Source organism: Falco punctatus (genome assembly GCF_963210335.1).
Source record: "Falco punctatus genome assembly, chromosome: 11".
In the NCBI taxonomy this organism is placed as follows: Eukaryota; Metazoa; Chordata; class Aves; order Falconiformes; family Falconidae; genus Falco; species Falco punctatus.
In genome coordinates, this window is record NC_137591.1 from 21,235,418 (window position 1) to 21,257,371 (window position 21,954).

Genomic DNA, 21,954 nt, shown 5'->3' on the forward strand with positions numbered 1-21,954 from the left:
GGAAACGATGCTGTTTTCAAGGTACTGATTTAATTAAAAGTTCAGATAATATAAAATTAATATATAATTATAAAATTAATTAATATAAAAGAAAACATTTCCTGATAAATTTCAGAAGACTTTATTGTATATCACATTCTTCAGGAAAAAAACGGTGTACAGTAAGTAGTAAATAAGCTTCACTGTCAAGAGCAATAGATGTGAATGTGTAAGTCAACTTTTTATTAGAACGTTTCCATTTCATTTTTTTTTTCAATAGCATCAAAACAATAAAATTATTGCATGAATTTGCCTGCCATGTTCTAATGACAGACTTGAAACAGTGGAAACTTGGTACTTTGAGTAACAAGCATCACCACACCACAGGTTGCCTAGCGATAGCCCTGCCATGACTCTCAACACTAATCTATGATTTATAATGGTTTGCTAAGCTGCCAACACTCACTTAAGCCAAATTGAACCTAAGTCATTTGGGGATTTTTTTTTCTTTTTTTTCCATTTTACTGCCTACAATCTTGGTGCTTCAAATACAAAAATTAGTTTGTACAATTATGTTTTTCCATGAGGAGAAAAATGCCATGTGTTGTAAGGATGACAATTTCCCCACCCCTCCAGCCCCCGTCTTTCTGGTCCCATTTCTTTCCCATTACTCAGGGGAAAAATTAATTCCCTCTGTGTTTAGAAAAAAAATGTTTTAATTTAACTTGGAAAGAAAATTGGCTATACAATAGGAATCCACAGAGATTACAAGGAAACTGCCTGACAGTGTGCTTTCTATTTGGAAGAGATCTTGGCCTGTAACTAAAGGGAGAGATTAAAGAAGAGCATAATTAATGTTAGCATCTTCCATGCTAACACATACAATTATGATGCTCACACTGTGCGCTTGTCATTATGTAAAAGTGACCTTTACAGCTCACTCAGCATGTTGGCTAACATTTTGCATATCACTTAGCTGCCTAGGAAACCATATTTTGCTTTTACCATAGTCCCACAAAAAGCAGTTTGTGACAATGCTTATGTATTCTGTGATTATTTATTTTTTCTTTTTTCTCTCCTTGGCTGCCAGTTTTACAGAAATCTCCCTATGCACTATATTCATATGTATCTGTGTTGTTTTTTTTTTAAGTGCCTTGCTACATGGGAGTCCTTCCTAGCATCTCAAACAGTGGATCTTCATGTGGAAGCAGATTCTGAAGATAGACCCTGAGTAATATCTCTGCTCCATCTCTGCCTTTTCCATGCAGTTTCTGCCAACCAAAGTGCTTTATACGAGATCAGATACATTATTAAATTTAACTGTTAAAAATCAGTGAAATGCAGGAAACCAGCTTATTGAAAACTCAGGTATTCTAGTCCTGAAATACATTTTGGAACATGCTATGTATTGCTTTATATTGCTTAGCTGTGATTTTACATATTTTTATGCAAGTGTTTGCATACAATTGTTTTCATAAATATTGCAAAATTTGGATATAAAATATTTTAAATATGTAAAAATAGCTCAATTTTAATAAAAAAATTTAATAAGGAAAGCTTGTCTTCATTCTGTAACTTAGTCTTTAAGAATTGTTTTGGTATTTTAGCATGCTTATTATATTCTCTTTGCTGAGTAATTTCCAGTATTGTAACATTACCTAGTGTAGTCTTCAAGGAGCTCTTTAGGATTATTTCAATAGATTGTGCTAGTCACCTGATGACAACATGGTACGGAATGATGCTGAACATGTGCTGTGAGACTGATGCTGCTTTAAAGTGGTGTTAATTCAGTTTTCAGTTTGCAGTACTTACGTATCTATTAAACATCTTCAATTTGTCATTTTTTAAAGGATAAAGAAAACCCTGACAGTTCATGAAACAGACTCTCTCTGCTATGATACATTAGTCACAGGACTGATCCTGCCAACACAGGAGCTTCCATTTGGAGTTTGCAGGATCAAACCTTTTACTCCCATGGCTAACCCTCCTGAAATCCTTAAGTTCCTTCCTCTTTGGATAGCCAGTGTGGAAGAGAAAGGGATAAGAAAGGGAAAGAGAGTTTTGCATTAAAATGATTAGCTGATTCACTCATGCAATATGCATTGAAGTGTTCCAGTCATTGAATTATTCCACCCAAAAGGTCTGTCAGTCTGCATTTTTAATTCCTGCAGTTCTTCTCCCTGGTAGTTGAGGTCTGAGCAAGTCTAAGTCTGAATATGGAAAGAATGAGGTACAAGAATGGAGACAGCCCAACTGCAGCTCTGGCCTTACAGAACAGCAGGGCTTCAGTTGTCACCTCTGCCTTTTGTGGTTGTATTTTGTGAGCTTGCTCTTGCCAGTGACCTAATGGCTGCGGAGGGTCAGTTCCCAAGCACATGGCTGCACGTGGGTGGCCGTGGGCCTGTCCAAGCTGGACAAGTCATCGTGTAGCTTTGATCTTAAGAAATGTAGATTGCAAGTGGATCCTGGAATACCAGTATGGCCTTTTCAGCAATGGAAGGAAGACTGCTCTCATGCTGCCTCCATGCAGTATTAATGAAAGGTCAGCTTTTTTTTTTTTTCCTTTTTTTCAGCTATAAAATAGCAGTTAAGATGCTTCTGAAATGCTGCTGCAGGAAGCATGCATCTCTGCCAGCACGGACAACTCACAGACAGGACCTGGGTCCACGTTAGGAAGGCAGTGCGGTGCCCAAGGGCTGTGCCACGCAGTGTCCTTGTCCAGCAGTGCTGGCAGTGGATGCTCACAGGAGGCATGGAAGAACAACATGGCTGGACTATGCTCTTTTTCCATATCCTTCCTGCTGATTTTTATTTTTTAGTATCAGTGTTTCTGTCAATGTGCTTAGTAGCCCTTAATGCCTTTCCCTGTGCTTTATTTTCTTTTTTTTCGCATCTAAATTTCTAGTATTTACCATGCTGAATATCAATGGATTCCACAATTTAATTTGCAGGAAAAATCAATTTTGTGATTGGCTAACCCAGCTACCCAATATCAGGTAACGCCCTCTGCCTCTTAAATTGTGAGAAGAGATGAACAATTGTTTCCTATTTGTCTTCCCTGTGCCACTCAAGAATTTACAAACCTCTATTGTGTCTTCCAAGTGCTGCTTCTTTCCCCAGAGGAAAAAACGTACCTTAATATCTTGTACAAAGGACATTTTACATCTGTGCTCATTGTTATTGCTCTTCTCTGTATTTTCTAGTTCTGCTGCAACCAATGTTCAAAATGCAGGCACGCCAGAAATGTACTTGTTGACATAATGATGCTTTTATTTTTTTCATCATTCTTTCCTATTAATTCCTAATTTATTTTTTAAAGTACCACTGAATGCTGAGCTGCCATTCCATAGAACTGTCCACTAACATTAAGAGCTATTCTGAAGGTTACTAAATAATTTAATTTCCATCAGTGTGTATATACAGGAGAATTGAGTTTTCCCCAGTGAGCATTAATTTGCATTTATTAATACTCAATTTTGCCTGCTGTTTTTAGCTCCTAATCTCTCAGTAGTGTACAGTCCTATAAACAGGATTCCAACAAGACAGACAGCAGTAACACTCTGAATACCAGATAAGCAAAAGTTCAAGAAATTGAGCTTGAACAGTCTTACCTGGAAGGATAAGTATAACCAAAAATTAAATACCGTGCCCTAATCCAGGCTCCTCATGCCAAAGTGCGTTGCATTGATTTTATCTGTATGTTCTGCCAGAGCAGAAAAGCTGCTCTCTGAGGCATCTGGAAATCAGAAGCATCATTGGAGATTTGGCATTCTGGGTAAACACAGGGCTGCAGTTCATTATGTTCATGATTTAGTTTTACTTTCTTTTCCTTTTTAGCTAGGCCATAACTTACGGGTGGAAAGGCTTTAGTGATCAGTTATAGAGAGGCTTTCTTGTGACCATGTTTTTCTGACTTCTAGTAGCACTATCATCATGCAAAACCAAGGTCTGTTGTTAGTAAAATCAAACATTGTCCTTTCTGTGTTATGCATATACTTCTGCAAAGTATAATTTTAGAAAGCCTACTGTATATTTAAATCTATTTCCAACGATTTTTCTTTCATGAAGTCTCACCTTCCTTAGGCTAATACTTAGAAAGTGCTTAAATTATTTGATTACTCAAAACCAATCTGCCTATTCTTACTGGATTTTCTTTCTGCTGTTTTCACATAGCTTTGTTAGAGCCCACCACTTTAAATAATTTCCGAAGTGCCAGAAGTCCAGTGAGGTGTTCAACTTTTAGGTGCTTACAGCTACAAGCTTTCATCTAGAGGCCTAGACTTCTTTATGCAGATTGCAGACTGAAATTAATTAAACACTTAAAAGGCAAAACTGATCTTCAAGAAAAGAAATCAGTGTAAAAATGGTGCGATGTTTTAGTATGTCTGTTTGCAGAGAGCATGAAACAACTCTGAGTGGTAGAAAGTTTCTCATCCAGCTGTGTGGGTTTTGTTCTGAAATTTATGTGAGATCACTTCAAAAACAACATTAATGTTTTACTGTAAAATAGAAAATTCGAATGCACCTTCAGTTTCCTAGCTAGATAATCACCACCTGCAGAATACAGAAGCAGCACAGCTTATCAGCTTCCTTAGGCAGGCAAAGAAAATGTGACTGTGTTTTCTTGGCTCATTTTTTTGCAGTGATGCCCTTTCTGCCCAGCATCTGAGACAGAACCATTGGCAGGTAGTCATGACTTACTTTCAAAGTGCCCATTAAAGCGTTCTGAAATTATGTACAGGTACTTGGAAAGCACAAGTCAGATAATTATTTAAACAAAAGAAAAGAGGCCTCATTTTGCTCAGTTCAGTGTGCAAGACCCAGCTCCTGGCTAACCACGAGCTTCCTCAAGGAGAAGTGTGGTTGCACAGTTTGTAGGGCTGCAAAGTTCAGTCATCATGGTTTGTGTCTTCACCATAAAAAGGAAACAATTCCAAGACAGAAGAAAAGGTCAGTTGCTGAGAACATGCCTCTTGAACATACCACAGCGGTTCGTACCTAGGGCCTGTAAACAACGCATTTCTCTCTCTCGTTAGACTGAAAACATACACAAAGATCAAAAAGCTTCTCAGCTACTGGAGAGGTAGAGAAGGTTATTAAATACAGAGTGAGTAAAAGAAATGTTGGCCAACAAACTGAACCTTAAACTCATTCAAGAAACCTATCGTGTTGCTTTTCCAAGCTGCACCAATGTTGGGGCGCAGCCCCCCTGTTGGCAGTGGCTCTGCCTGACTGGGAGGAACAGAGAAGTGGCAGCTCATCCAAACCTGAACGTGACACCACAAACTTCCAGGGAGGGTTTGGGGACCTGAAATGTGAAGGTACATCCTGTTTTAGGCAAGGTACACAATTAAAGAAATGCCGAACTGTAAAAGGATATCCTTGTTTAAAATATAATGGGGGAAACAATCAAAAAACATTAGTTTTCCTACAGGCAAAAAGCCATACTTCGAGGTTTAACATTTTTGATCTAGACTATTACATGACACTGAGTTTTCAGCAGGGATAATTCCTTTGATAATTGTATTGCTTAGAAGGTTAGTTAAGGAATAAGCATCATTATGTCTGCATTAATAATTAACCAAGAATTGCCAGTAAGCCATTACCTGTAAATGCCAAACTAAGACACCTCCCTGGAATCAAGGTAATGTTGATTACCTGGTGTAGGGAAGATTCACTTTTCTTTAAGTAATTGTTATAACACTACGTCAGCTTGAAGAGCAACTGAATTGCCTTTTTGAATTCGCTTCTTTAATCAAAAAATACATGGTTGCAATGTTATAATGTGATGATTATTTATTTTTTTTTTTTACAAAAGTGAAGCATCTCACCAGGCTTTTTTGCAAATGAAAATAAATAAGATGTTTAATATTTTTATTATTTGTACTCTGGAATTGCATTCATTTAAATAATAAATCAAGCTTTCACCAGAAGGTAACAAAATAGTATGTAGAATGAGAGCTGAGCAAGAAGCTCTGTACACGTACAACTATCACAAAGCTCCTTACTTCTAAGTGAAGAAATGTTTCTTTATTCTCAGGCACTGCATTATTTGGCTGCTGGATTACAAGACAAAGCCAGAGCTGCTCCAAACATCAGCACCTCCTGCCCAGGTGCTTGGGCCCCACAAAGCTGGTACTGAGCCCTTAAGGCTGGCAGGGACTACCTAAATGAGCAGCAGCTCACTGAAATTTCACTCGCTAATGTTTTTTCACCTCTTTTTACTGCTTGATACTTCAGTATGCACAGCACAGGAGTCCAAAGTTTCTATCTAATAAAAACCAAATGAGGGAAGTTTATGCAGGTCCCTTTCAGCCTAAAAAGTATTCTGAGTCTATGAAATACAGTGAAAATTGACAGTAATTCTATGAAAAGAAAAACTACTACACGAATTTAGTACATCCTTTCCTACTTTTGTCCACCAGCAATACCTTTTGCAATGAACAAAAAGACGTAGCAGATACTCTGCTGCCATAAAAGCAAGGCACAAGGCTAAAGCAGGGTTAGAGAAAGATTTGTAATTGGTTTTGAAAGAAAACAGCTATGTGAGTATAGCTCTGTGGAGACTATGTGTGCATTCACTGACAGGACAGTACAAATTTTATAAGCAAATTAACTGTGACAGCTTAACATAGTAAAGTAGGTTGTCCAGCATGTGGCTTTATTCCTGTGATTGCACATATTTTTGTTACCATCTCATTGTGGGGAAGAAAAATAACGGAGAAATACAAAAGGGGAGGCGTGAAAGTAGAAAAAGCAACTAATTTATCATCTTCTGTGATTATGATTGTGCACTATAGCATGCAATTGTTAACAGAATTTTAAAATATTATATAAATACAGTTGTGCCTCATTTTGTCACATATGGGTACAGCTAATGAAGAAATACCCTTCTGCTGAAGACTGAAACTGCAGCCTTTTTTCTTATATTAGGCTTTCCTTCATTTCTGAGTTTTTGCTGAAGCAGAGAGACTCTCAGTACTGACCAGCATCAACTCTAGCCAGAGGATCTAATACAGGAAGGCAGTAGTGGGTCCAACCAGCAAGTCTTAGCCTGCTTCTTTTAACCAATGTAAAAAAAGCCATGCACAATCTGCCTAAAATGCAGAGACGCCAACAGAAGACATTCCCTGATTTTTTTTTTCCTGCCCTTTCCATAACAGCTGCAAAGCCACTTCCTACAAGTCCCACACTGGTTCCTGCTCACCCACTGAGCACCTCACCTAGGTTTAATAGGGCTTTTACAACCCGTTAGGACAGGGTATGTAGTCCCCTGACAGAGGAGCTGGCAGAGGGGCTGGGTTTGGAGGGCTGGGAACCAGCACATGCTGGGGAAAGGTAACCCCAGCTCTCAGCTGCAGCGCTGCCCCATCGCTGACAGAGATGCTGAGGAGCCAAAAGAGCTACTGTACTTTGTGTCATTACTCACATTCTGGGAGTGGTACTAAGATAACTGTCATCCGTCACTTGGATTGCAGTCTCTACATAGATTTCAGAATATAGAAGATCAAAAATAGTACGCAAGGAAAAAAATACCTTGGATACAATTAGAAGGATATTTGCTTTCATGATTTAAATTATATTTAGCTTAGTTTTTAACCCTCAACTGAAATGTTCCTGTTCCTACTTTATATGGCTTGCTACCTCCACCAAATGCATTGTGTCTTAAGTTTGTGAGGGTTGCTATGGGAATTCTGGCTTCACTGCTCAGCAAGTCATTGTTGGCAACTTGACAAAGCTGATCAATGTTATTGCTATATATGTTCATCTACCCTTAGAAGCATGTGTCTTATGGATGACCTTTATGGAAAACTATATTATTTCATATCTGCTTTTTAATAATGTTGTATCATTTATCAAAAGTATTTATTAAGAACAAATAAACCACAAGGCTGTAAAGATTTTCCTTGAGAGTCCCTCTCCAATAACACAGATCCAGATGTTAGATTATTCTAATTTATTATTTGTAGTACAGCTATTTTATAGCAAGGATGTAGGAACACAGGTATAAATAACCACATGAAATGGCCAGTGCAGTGTCACATGGCATGGCTGTGTGCCCATAAAGCCTGCAGCTGACATTTAGCTCGCTCATCTGTGTGGAGAGCTTCTCAGTGCAAGGAACATTTCAGTATTAATTTTGTTTTCTTAAAAAATGTGAGATCAGTTCAGAGCAGAATTGAGTTTCCTGAGTGATTCTAACCATGCCAATGTATTTATAGAGTGCCTCTTGTTTTTTGGTCTGTTCATTCATTCTGGGATACGTGAATATTCCCGATGTGATTGCTGACCACTCCATCATCATCCTGTGATCAGAATCCTTGGAAATGAATGAAAAGACCAAAGACTGTGTTCAGCTGTTCTAATAGGAAGTCTCCCAATTAAGCAACATTCAAATTTTTAATAGTATTTGTGGGAAAATTGCTCATTAAAAAGAAACTGGAGCAGAATACAACCAGTATTTTGACTTACTTATATGTGGTAGTGACCACAATGTTTCTGCCATTTGTTTCTAAAAGGTTGGGCTGTGATTTTTTTTTTTGGGGGGGTGGGGGGACAAGCATTTTCCATTGTCTCATATTAAGTATCTCAGCTGTTCTCCAGCAGCAGCAACATGCGTAATAAAGCCTTAATTATAGGGCACTGTAACAGCTACAAATGCATATTCTACTGCTACGTGTTCTTCAGAAGGATGTAATCAATTCACACTGGTTTTGAACGACGTTTCATATTGTGATCTTGTAAACAGATCTTAAAATAGCCAGTTTATAAAGAAAGCTGAATCTCTGTAATTAGGAGAGCTTTTCATTTTTCCCTATTAATCCCAAAAGAAAAGTGGCAGGATGGAGGTACAGCACTTTGATTTTGAACCCCCTACTGAAGTAAAATAATACTAATAATGTGAAAGTTCATTTTGTTTAGTTTTTAAGAAAAATATACAGCCATTGAACAACATATATAACAACTAAATGTGATGTGTCAAAGATGAACTTAAAAAGGTGTTTCTGTAATGCTGAATCACCAAAAATTTGTTCAGATTTATGGGAACAGAGGGACATTGTTTTGGATTTCAGTAAGAAAGCAAGAAAACAGAGTTGAAAGAATTCAGCATTCATTTTGTACTGTATCATTTAACTAGTGACCAGTGGCTTCTGCTCCACACTGTGATGGTGAGTTCCTATTGAAAGCTCAAATTTCTTATGAATTGAATTGTAATCTTGGGTTTTAAAAAATGTCACTGAGGTTGATAACGTACCATCCAGGAAAAAAATAAACTAATATTTCATTACAGCAGATTTTGAGAATGGCTGCAAATCTCTTGCCATGGAGATGGAACTATAGCATACCCTGAACATACTTCATCCTTTGGGGCTAACGTTGAAGAAGCTGGGATTAATGGATAAATCATAGTTGTAACAGCTTTATTCCAGTATCTATAGCCTTGAACTATGGTGTCCTAAGAAAGAAGAGCCTAATATGAATGCAAGGTAATGAACGCTACTTTAGTGAAAAAAGCAAATTTTAGAAGATCCTGTAACTGAGTAAAGTTCAAGGGAATTATACTAGCCCTCTGCTCAGCCCTTTTGCAGAAACATCACCACTGAATGCAGGGGCTGAATGCTGGTCAGTGGAACAGCTCTGCCCATGAGCCAAAGTAGCACAAAGATGCCATTGAACAAATTTGGTTGCTGAGGCACAGCTTGGTTTTGGATTGTAGTCCCTGTCTCCTTTGCCACTTGCCAGTAAAACTGAGCATGGCTGTCAAAAAGATGATCAACAAACTTAGAGCTTTCGTATTTGCTACAGACGAGTGTCATTTTGTGCAGCAAGAACTTCCCATCTGGGTCTCTCATGTCAAAAAACTTCAGGTGAGATCCCCGTCTGCCTTATTTATCATTTCTTTGCAAGGGCGAGTTCATAAGTATGTTAATGACCAGGGAAAGAAGGTATGTCTATTTGGGGAATACTACATCTTTTTACAGTACAAATAATTGTTCTCAAGTGAATAGAACCAGAAGTATTAGAATAAACTATGAATTGCTTTTGCCTAATCTCTTAGAAGTTGCTTAGGCCACAGTGATATCCCCACCCTGTGGCACAGGGCAAGAAAAGCTTCTTACTTTTCTAAATCTTCAACAAAACACACATAGTAGGAAGGAGAAAGGCTGTCAAGTCTCCTGGCTTTTTCTGTTTCTTCAGTTTTATCATGTACTTCTGCAGCATATGGGTATAACTAATTACACTTTCTGAGCAGATGTGCAAAAGATGGATTGATATGCCAAGGCTGGTAAATGTCCAATGAGGAGGAGACTAGTGTGCCCATGACAGATTTTGTAAATGAGACATTTACGGAAATGATGAACATAAAACATTTCATTTTAATATGTTATTCCTGAGGTTAAAAGAAGCCCAAGTCCATTATCAGTGGGGAAAAAAATGTATAATGTGTCTCTGTTTCCACTTCTAGAAAAATTAGTTTTATCAAAATCTGTTTGGAATATGTTGGGCTTTTTAAACTTGCCTCTCTTCTCTCTCATTTTCTACTTACTGTTGAAAAGGAAGGTAAACAGGAAGGGATTTGGGGGCCAGGGCGTGGGGGGGAAGGTTAAATCCTCTTCTCAACACAAAAATAAGATTAAAAACATACTGTTTTTTCAAATGTTGAAATGAAGAGCGAAATTAAAAGATCAGCAAGAATCTGTACACGCTATACCTGAGCAAAACAGCAAACAAGGAATAATGGCATTGTCACTTGATATGCGGTATGTTGGAGCAGATTTGACTAACCGCTCAGATGTGGTGGCAGCTAATGCTGCTGAATTTGCCTACCCGAAGCATAACAAAGCCCTATGGATTCTGTCCTTAAAAAATATACAACCCTATTATCCTAATTCAGTATTAAACTTGTAAGAAAAGTCACTTTGCAAAATAAAAGTGACACACCATTTGATATTCAAAATGGTATTTTTCTCCAAATGTTATGGCCCTTTTGTAAATTAGTACTTCTGATCACGTAATTCCCTTTAGCCAGATCTAGGAATGTTCCCACCTGGCTAACTCTAGGGGGTCTTCCTTTGTTTTCATTGTTATGTTTTTAAACAGAGCTGAAAGAAGTTTGAGAAGTTTGCATATTCTCTGTAGAAAAAGGACTAAAGAGGAAGAGTATTTTTGTCTCTCAAAGTGATTTGTAGTTGTCAGCCTTTTTATTTTCTCCTGTTAGTCTCTTCATTATCATTCACATATCTCAAATCTGCATATTCACCTTCTCCAATTTTCAGGTGTTTTTCCTTCATGGTTAATTTCTTTCTTCACTTCAAAATCCTTCATTCCCCTCCGACACCATGTAATATTTATTACATTAGTGCTAAAGCTGCATAAATAATTTATCAACTATTTTGCCTCTTTTCCTATTCAAGTATGGTCCATAATGATTTCCTTGAAATATTCATTATTTGAAATGTATTGCGGAACAATTTTTTGCAAATAATTCTTGGCCTGTGTATTGTTCAGAGGTGCAACCAAAAACCCAAGTGGCAAAACCTCAACTTTCATCCAACCATTCCCTGACAGAAGTTTTTCTAATCCAGTGTCTGATGCACCTGCTGAAAATGCTTCCATTTGAAACTGGCTTCCTGAAAATACTCAATGTTCACTTAAAAATTCTGATATAGAAAAAAATACTTACCAAATAAGAGCGTATTTTTAGACTGCTTGGAAAGGAAGGACATGACAGTCAGTGGTCAAAGCAAACTCATTAAGCAGTGAGAGTGCTACCAGGGAGCTTGCAGCTTATTCAACTAGCCCATGCTGTCTTCATTCAGGTTCTCCCTTCACTCCTCAGCACCATCAAACAGCACAGGTTACCCCAAGTGACAAGTTCCTTAAAAATTAGATGTTGTACATATGATTTACATAGCCAGCCTACAGGAAGCCTGGAAGAGATAATGCTGATAACTGAGAGCAATGACTGCCGGAGAGTTTCCCTTGTAGCATCATCAATGCTGGAGCACCAAGAGGTCAGCATTGACGCTGGAGCAGAGGAACACAAACAAGAGGCTTCATTTAGATTCAGCCACACATTTTTTAGCTACCAGTGGCACCCAGGGTATGGGTGCTGTGTTTACATGGATGACGGATGACACACTTTGGGGAGTGATGGGCTAGGCTTTCAGGAGTTCAAAATCTGGCAGGAACAACAGGTCCTGTGCCCCGTTGCCCACTTGTGAGCAGCTAGATTTGCAGTCATTGTCTGATCTTGTTGGGGCAACTGCCATTTCCAAGCAAGAGTCCCAGAGTATAAAGCTCTCTGTTAAGGAGATACTCAAGGGAAGATCCTTTGACAAATCTCTCCCTTGCATCCCCAGCTTCCAGCTCATTTCTGCACCTTATATACAGGTGGCAGTGCTTTCTTGGCTGCTTTGATTTCTTCGGTGAGAAAATTGGTGCCATAAATAAAAAACTGACCACAAATTTTAGTAGTAGCATGGTTATTTTTTTCCAGGCATTTGTCTAAGCATCTATGTCTTAGACTGTCAGCTTTCAAGGCCAGGATGTGTTTTGGTTTTGCTGATAAAGCACCTAACACAGCAGTTTCTGCTCTGAAGCTGGGACTTCTACTTGCTGCTACAGTGGAATTAATATTTACACCTGCACATGTATTTTTGGTATGTCCTAGGGATGCAAACCATTCATGTTTGTAGTAGGAGCAAGTAGTCATCACAAACTCAGGGCCAAGCCCCAGAAAAGCATCACCTATAAAATGCAGTAAAGCTGTTTGTAAAATACTCTCAGATATTAAGTTCATTCTCAATGACATCTCTCTTGCAGTGAGGAGGCTGCTTTTAATTTAATTGCTAATTAAAAGTTCAATCATTTACTGCTTAATATTGCCAATTTAGTACTAAATGAACATTAAGTGATATAATTGCTGCTGAAGTCCCTGACCAAATTGGAAAAGGATAGGTGGGGGGCAATCTTTCAAAGCATAAGGGCTCACTCTGTGCTTATGCCAATTTTCCACCTCCTTTTGTTAACAATGCTAAGTGGGGAGTGCTGACCTTCAGGGTTAGCTTCTCTTGAATAAAAAGTTGGAAGCTAAATCAGTGTGGCTATCTGCTGTGGTCTGTGACAGCTGCCAGCTATACCTGTGCTCTGCAGAGGCTCTGGGAGTGTGTCCAGGGCAGCGGGGAGTGAAACACTAACAGGGAGAGACAGCATGTATCAAATGGAGCTGCGTTTAAGGAAGACAGAGAAGGTGCTCTGTTACATACCAAAGCAAACAAGTGGGACTAACTTGTTAAACCAGTGAGGAAAACAAATATATTTTTTCTTTCTGAATTTCTAATAAACTTGATACATAGAAAAATATATAAGGAAGACCACAAAGCAGACAATTGGTACTGAGAAGTAGTCTGTAAATGATTGACTACAGAGCTATGACTTTTTGGAACTGTGTCATTTTTTTCTGTTAGGCTTAGCTGTCATCCACAGTAGCCAGATTCTGTGGATGAATGTGTATCCTGTAATTAATTATTGTTTTTCTGTCTGACCCCTGGAGTTGGGTTTTATAAACTGCAAAGTGTCAGAATCCGATTCCCATTCAGTGCTACCAACAGTGGGAATGATCAGAAGAATTCACTTAAATATAGATGATAAAATAAAATGTCACATTTTATTACATACTTTTGTTCCATCTGTCTGAGCAATTTTAAATGCCAGATTTAAAGAAGTGCCAGCAGGCCATGTCTTTCAGGGGTGCTTGCACATGGCTGCACTGGCTTTTAGCATTTCCTTTCTATTAAGAGGATAATTAGGTGGGATGGTAAATTCCTGGAAGGGTGTGACAGCACGTGTGTTTGTAGTGGGACACTCACCTGTGCCAGCTCCCAGGGAGAGCACAGGTAATTACCATCTAGCAGCTTCCCTCTCCCTAGCTCACACAACTGGTTTGCATGGTATTGCCCTAGCAGTGGAGCTGCATCATTACTTCCATGCAGCTTTTGAAGGTCATCATTGCTCACCTCCATGCTGCTTGCTAGTAACACACTACAAGAGCACCTTTGTTACTGTGGGCTTTTTCTATCACTCACAGCATTTCTCATTTGCATACCAAACACTGAGGCTTGGGAAAATTTCAGATTATCTTTAAAGTAAATGTGTTCCCATCAGTGAGGCAAAGCAATGGTGGCAGTGGTTAGGTGGCAGGTTGTGGTGTTTTTTACACTTGGGTGAGCAGCTCCCACCAGACTGCTCCTATTCTGTTCTGGTCCTTGTTTGGGACAGCACCTGCCCTGCCTGCCAAGGCTGCCTGACCAACCAGACACACCAGGCCCACCTCATCCTCCTCAACAAGGAGGGAAGTGAATCCACCTCAGCCCTGAAGTCCCTCAAAGACTGTAGTTTTTAAAGTTCAGCGCAAACTTGAAGCATCTTTGATGCATTTTCTGCTTCAAAAAAATGCTGTGAAAAATGAACATGAAATAAGACCCAGAGGAAATAACTCAGTAGAGAAAAGAAGATTGGGAAATGGAGCACAAGGAGGTAGAATAAAAAACGTAGAGTCTCTGATCAAAGAGTAGAGAGGAGAAGAGAAAAAAGAGATGATAAATAAGTAAATGCTACACACTCCATGTGTAACGTCCACTCTCTGTGCCAGCTCAGTGGCACTGTGGCTCTGATGCATAGAACTGGCACCGCACAGGGAGGAGCAGTTTCTCTTTGGTAAAGTCTGACTGGCTTTCAAGGGGGACGGTAGTATTATACAGGACAACCTGTTGTGGCCCCAGCATTAGTGCAAGTAAAGTATGAACTAATGAGCTGCCAGGAGTACCTCTGTTGCTATGTCCACCTCCTGAAAAAGAATTCTCATGCCACACTTCACCCTTTGCCACTGTCATGGTTTAACCTCAGCCAGCATCTAAGCACTTGCACTGCTTCTTGTAAGACTTGTCCTCCATTGGGTCCTGTGGTTCCTGCTATAGTTATTGCTACAACATGCAACTCAAATCCTGGGTTACAACGATTACAATCTCCACCCCTGGTCCCTTTGGACAGACCGTAAGGTTTAGCATTGCAATGAACTCCTCCCCTTCACCCTGCTTCGGCTTGGACTTATCCACAGACTGCAGTCCCCTAGGGATGTACCTGCTCCAAGTGAAGCTTTACCTGTGAGCCACAGTCTCTCCAAGGGTATATCTGCTGCGGTATAGACCTATCCACGGCCATGGTCACTTTGATAAGGACATGCTGGAACAGGTGCACTTCAAAGGGCCACAATGCCTTCAGAGATAGACCTGCTCCAGTGTGGCCCTACCCACAGCCACAGTACCTTCAGAAGTAAACCTGCTACAAATGGCCTTACCCATGGCTTAAGTCCAACCAGGGGTGTACCTACTCTGTTGTGAGCTTATCCATGGCCACATGCTTTGACGTATTCCAGCACGACCTCATGCACAGACACTAATGCTTTAAGCTGCACCTGCTGCAGCATGGACTTCTCCACAGCCACAGATGCTTCTAGATGTACCTTCTCTGACATGGACTTATCCTTGGGCCACAATCCCTTCAGAGGCAGATCTGCCGTGACGCAGACATAACCACAGCCACAGATGTTTCAAGATGTATCAGCTCTGGTGTGGACTTATGCATGGCCACAGATGCTTCGGGGCATCCTGCTCCCATGTGGACTCATCCACAGGTCACAGTCCCTTTGACTCAAGTTCACACTGGAGTTCCAGCTTGTCCAGTACAGCAGCACAGAAATAGCAGTGATGCTCTGGCCACCTGCCAGCCCAGGCACATCACCACTGCTGTTATCAGAATGTTACCAGGCAGAGTAAGATGATAAGCAATACAGCAAACAATAAAAGCAAAAAGCAGCCATTAGCAAGCACTAAACTCTAACATACAGTAAGGCAAGCAAGCCTTATGGCAAGCACAGAAGCCTGCCAATTAATAGCTAAACAGCAATAACAGCTACAAACTCAATCTAGCACACTCCAATCAAACCTGTTGTTATCTTGAACCCTTCAAGCTCTGTATTAGGTGCCAAAAAGGACTGCTGTGATTTAACCCCAGCCATCAGCTGAGCCTCACACAGCTGCACACTCAGTCCCCTGCGGTGGGGTGGGGGAGAGAACCAGAAGAGTAAAAGTGAGAAAATTCATGGGTTGATATGAAGACAGTTTAACTGGTAAAGCAAAAGCCGTGCATGCAAGCAAAGCAAAACAGGGAATTAATTCACTGCTTCCCATCAGCAGGCAGGTGTTCAGCCACCTCCAGGTAAGCAGGGCTCCATCACACACAACTTGGGAAGACAAACACCAAGTGTCCCCCACTTCCTCCTCCTTCCCCCAGCTGAGCATGACATTATACGGTATGCAGTACCCCTTTGGTCAGTTGGGGTCAGCTGTCCTGGCTGTGTCCCCTCCCAACTTGTTTGGCACCCCCAGCCTACTCGCTGGTGGGGTGGTGTGAGAAGCAGAAAAGGCCTGGGCTCTGTGTAAGCACTGCTCAGCAGCAACTAAAATATTCCTGTATTATCAACACCGTTTTCAGCACAAATCCAAAGTATATCCCCATACTAGCCACTGTGAAGAAAATTAACTGTATCTCAGCCCAAACCAGCACAGCTGTCCTCTTTGTATTCCCTTTGAGAAGCTGGCAGCTTGTCAAAACATGTGAAAATCACAGCCATGTTTAGGCCTGAAGAACAGCTAGACAGTTCCCTCTACACACAAATGCGTTTCAGATGGGGAGACCTTTAAAAGGTGCAAAATCTCAGCCCACAGATCCTTAGCACTTACTGGAAGATTCTCTTCTTGTATCCCAAATTACCAGCTACTTGAAAAGATAGGCCATATTTTTTATGTAGCCTTCCATGGAAATTCAAATTGTACTTCAAAGTTGAAATTTGCACTTATTTTCAAGTGTTCATAATATCTTGCCTTTAAGAAAAAAACTGTTATTTCAATCTTATTTTAGGTGCACGTGTGGAGACAGGCAATAGTGTGAAGGCACAACCCAAAACCATTTATTCCTCTCTGGCCTTGATTTTCTATATTGAATTAATTAGAGTTGGACTTCCCAATAGCTAGAAGCTAAACTTTCATATCTGTTTCTGTGAATCTGAAAGCAAGATGGTAAATTGTGTTGGCTGCCTTTGAAGGCACCTAATGTATTTTTCCGTCTTTCATTTAAAAGCTGGCTGTACAATGGTAATGGTCAGAGGGGAACATGCCAAACATTTCTCAAGTTAAGGCTCATTTAAAAAAATATACCAGGAAATATGTATAATGGAGCCGAATATGCCACATATTTTACCAACCATTGAGCACGGTTTTGCTGAAAGAGAAGACACTGAATTTAACAAATACCCCATTATTCCATAGTATTGAGAAGACACTGAGTTTTTTTCCCTGGTTAAAATTTTATCTTCATGCTTGATTCCTGCAAATACTATGAGAATCAGGGCCAGTGTTCCTGAAATAACATAGGTTATAAGGGGAGGTAACTCCAGTGTTGGGATTTGAACGTGAAAACTTTGGTAACTCCAGGCTACTGTTAGTTTTGCACCCTGCCAGTGACTAAAGTATGGATAAGACTTGCAGAAATACCCCCAACTGTGCTCATGCCTCGGGGCAGATTTAGATCAGACTGATTGTTCCATTAAGCTCCCAATCTGGTGAGAAGTCACACTAGTAATTTGCATCTTCATAAAAGAATTAGCAGAGCTGTTGCTTTGAAGTTCAATTATCCATGTGCATGTTTAAAGCAGAATATTGAAAATGCATTGTGCTGTTTGCACAGCTGCAGAGAGCTAAATACACGGGATGTTTGCAGGTTTGCTATCGAACTTTCCACGAAGCCAGGGAAACAGAGGGCTATTGAGAAGTCTGCAGATCTAAAACCAGGGGCAGGCATTGAAGCAGAAGTGAAGCTCTAAAGAAAGTTTATAACTTCATTTGTGGACATTGAGGATAAATTCAACAGGCCACTTAAGAGTTTTCATTATGAGATGCCAGCTGCAGCTCTATAGTTAAGGCTGAATTAAGCTTTGAACTTAAATCAGGGGTTCAACTTCATTATTTATGTGGATGATGTTTCCTTTTTTTCCCTCTTGTCTCGAAATTTACAGAACTTGCTCTTTGAGCACATGATGGATTTCCTATTAAACAGGAAGTAAATCAAGCAGCTAAGGGTTAAAATTAAACTTTAAAATAGATCCTTATGAAATCAGAATACTACTGATTTTTTCACAGTTATCACTGTTATAACTGAGTTATACAATATAAAAGACAGCTGAAAACTACTATGAAAGTAATTAATCAATGTTTACATAATTGCTATGACCAACACCTCATTTGTACATACAAGGATTATTACGGCATCAAAGCTTACACAGCCTGTTGTCCCTCCTTGCCACTACTGCCATCCATTGCCACAGTACTCCAGGTTACAGCTTTCTATGGTACAGTACTCCAACGGAGAGGAGGGCAAGAGTGCATTTAAACAGACATCTTGGCCTAGCCATTTTGGCCCTTATGCCCTGGTGATCTGCTGGTGTGGCTGCTCGGGTGTGATCAACCCTGCAAGGCTCTGTAAGACTCCCTGTACTGGTGCAGCCCTGCATGAGACCCAGGTGTTTCCCAGAGGCCTGGGGGCAGCTGGTAGTTTGGTACTTTAAAGCTCTTCCTATAGACCTGTCTCAGCTCTCCACGTGGGAACACCTTGCGCTCCAGCCCAGGCAGTGCTAGGGGAAGCCTGGAGTTGCAGCTCCCACTTGGCGAGCCCCTGGGCACCACCCACGAGTCTGGCAGCAATGAGATCACTTGCAAAAGCATCTGAAAAACACACTGATATTGGCCTGTGCACCCCATTGAGGGAGATTCCGAAGCTGAATGGGGCTCTAGAGAAGCCACACAGACTAGATTATCCATTATGAAACAGTACACACCATGAGAAAAACTAATATTAAACAGATTGGCCCAGGTAAACCATCCACACAAGGCACTTGATTTATGTACATTATGCCCTTCATCCTTACATAACTGACATAATATTTCATGGACCACTGTACTGCTTGCTGCCGCTGTGCCACATTTTGGCTGCTGGTCAACTTTGCAGAGAACAGGAGGGATCGCTGCAAAAGAGACAAGCATAACACATAATATTTATCTATGAGTGAGGAAGATATTTTGATAGGACTTTTATATTTATTGCTAGTGACTAATCAAAGTTCCAGCTCGGCATCTGAGGATCAGCATTTCTAATTTGCTGGCTGCCTATCTCTTAATCAGAGCAACAGCTTAACATCAAGGATTCTGCAGCCTGTGGCATTCGTCACGGGAATGTACTTCATTGAAAACCTAAGAGAAACAGATAGATCTGATTGCAAGGAAGCAAAAATATTACAGCTCTGATGTTATCAAAATTAAATGACTGTCTTTGAACACACTACTTTTCCTGTAGCAAAGACAATTGCAAAGGGAAATACAAGTGAAGAGGGTTTTTTGAAATGCAGTAACTAAGGAAATCTCATGTATGAAAAACCAGGGCGTTTTGTACAATTTCATGCATTGATGAATCTTTGCCAAAAGGAACAGAACTCCTTAAGCTTACAGCTGTACATGTAATTAACGACATCAAAATGATAACCCACAGGAATTCAATACTTTGCCCTAAAATATCCTCCTCTTGGGTCTTGTGGCAAACTATTTGTTATACAATAAGCCTAAAATGTTACAGTCAGATCTGCTCAGTTCACACACAGTGTATTCAGATAGCTGTGTCTTTCCAAATGAAAAATCCCAGTGGAAGAGATAACAATGTATTTATTTTTTTGAGATACTACTGATCCTCCTAAAACTAATTTTGGGGTTAATCAGACTTACTGCAGTTTATTACTTTTTATTTCTGAATTAATGGAAAAGCATCAGATCCTGGTGCAGTCAAATCCCCTGTGTAAACTGCAGATCGATATAAAAATTGATCCAGTCTCTTTCCACAGCGTACATCTTCCTTTTGGAGCAAGTGTGAATGTTATACAACTTAAACTAAACCACTACAAGGAATATTAAAATTATGGGTGATTTACAGCAACTGTTAAACACCTCTAGCTCTTAAATCACACTTTCACTAACTGCACCTTAGTCAAGATGCATTTCTTTTCAGTGATTCACATTCTTGTAATGTATGGAATCATTTATTGTCTCTGTGTTTAGCACTGCAACAAATAATGACCTTTTGCTGTATTGCTATTTCTTTAATATCCAATACTGTTCACACTCCCATTGAAAAGAAAAAAAAAAGAAAATGTTTTCCACAGTTTTAAATACCAGAAGGAATTCTGTCTGGCAAAGAAAACAACTCTTAAGTAGTAATGCTAAACAAAAAACTTCAAAGTAATTCAAATAAGTCCCCGTCTAGCCTGCAGCCCGCTCCCATACGTCCTCATCCCAGTGGACAGATATAAGACTGATTTTGCAACATGCACAAAGGAATAATACATAAAACTAATGTTGAATGTGATACTATAGAAAGATCAGATGCTGCCCACATCGGACTTATTTACAGGTTCGTTCCAACTTGTCATATTTCAATTAATACTTTCCTATTATTACTTACTAAATAAGTATTTGAATTATTTCTTAAATAGAAGTAAAGAGGGATATTTGCATGCCTTGTTGCTGCATGTACAGCAACTGTATCTTGTCTACCTTAACAGTCAGAAAAGACAAGAAGGGTACCAAAACACTATGAAAATTACTCCAACATCTGCTCCTTACATTATGCCCTACTAAAATTTATGTTATTTTCCTTAGCTATTTATGATCTACACACTATTTGCTCGCTACACAAATCATGTTTGTCAAACTTGTAACATTACTGCCCCATTACAATGGGACTTCACCATGTATTTAATCACGAACCAAACCCACTTCAACAAAACAACCCAAACCAAGGGTCTGTCTTCATGAAGTGTTGTATATTTAGCCAGGCAGAAAGTAGAAATGATGCCACATAATGCTTTGCTCACTTCCAATCTCAACAGCTGTAAATACTAAACATTTTTTTTTTTTAAGTCATTTGTAGACAAATCACAGATATAAAATAGCTGAGAGAGGATTTGTAAGTGTAGACTTGACCTGAGATCAGCTTTGTCCTGTATGCTCTCTCTGGTGGATATCAGCACCAGATTTTTCACAGAAGGCTGGGTAAGAGGAAATACGCAGTAACAATAGCATAGGAGAAGTTTTCTCTTCAGGACTAAGATTGCTTCCTTAGCCTAATGGTTTAATTATACCATAAATACCTTGAAAACCTATCTACAATAATCATGAACACTTCCATCATCTATACATCTAATTAGTTTTTCTGAATCTCACTAAGCTCTTAGCTTCAGCAAAACCCTATGGTAATAGATGCCTGGAGTTAATTTAAGAAGTCACCAGTTTTAAGCTTGCCTCACAGAACAAATCCTTTGTATACATGGAAACAGCTCCCAGGTGGCTGGAGCTTCTCCCTTCCTCCCTTGCTTACTTTCATCATGGCCTCTTTTACTTGTTGCCACACCAAAGTAGATTCAGTCTTCCTTTGGAAGAGAAGTCTATTTTGCAAAATTATTATAACACTACTCAACACATACTATTCATTCCTCTCAGTATTTTTGCTTTTCTTTCATAAATATGCATTCAACTTGCTCAACGAAATATTTTGCTTCTGTTTCCCTGAAGAGGATGAGGTGGTTGGGTTTTTTTTCCTATAGCTTCATCTGTTGAGCACGGCACACACATTAAGACAGGTAACACCACAGTCATATTACAGCTAAGAAACTGAGCACAGTGCTGCTAAAAGCCTGACTTTAACACTGGGGTTTTCTGGTGGCTGGAAACCTGCTTCAACACAGCCCTGCCCTTTCTCTTTTCACTTAGCCCACGTACCAGCTGCCAGCGCATTGTAAAAAGCCACAGGATA

General features: G+C 39.7%; 1 protein-coding gene across 1 annotated transcript in view; it reads left to right on the forward strand.

Annotated features, from left to right (window-relative positions):
• Positions 1 to 21,707, forward strand: part of SNX7 (sorting nexin 7) — a 51,612-nt gene extending 29,905 nt beyond the window's left edge. The window contains exon 9 of the mRNA XM_080407125.1: positions 1,130 to 21,707. Within this exon, the coding sequence (XP_080263251.1) occupies positions 1,130 to 1,210 (81 nt within the window). The 3' untranslated portion in view covers positions 1,211 to 21,707. The remainder of the gene's footprint in view (positions 1 to 1,129) is intronic.
• The last annotated feature ends 247 nt before the right edge of the window (positions 21,708 to 21,954 follow it).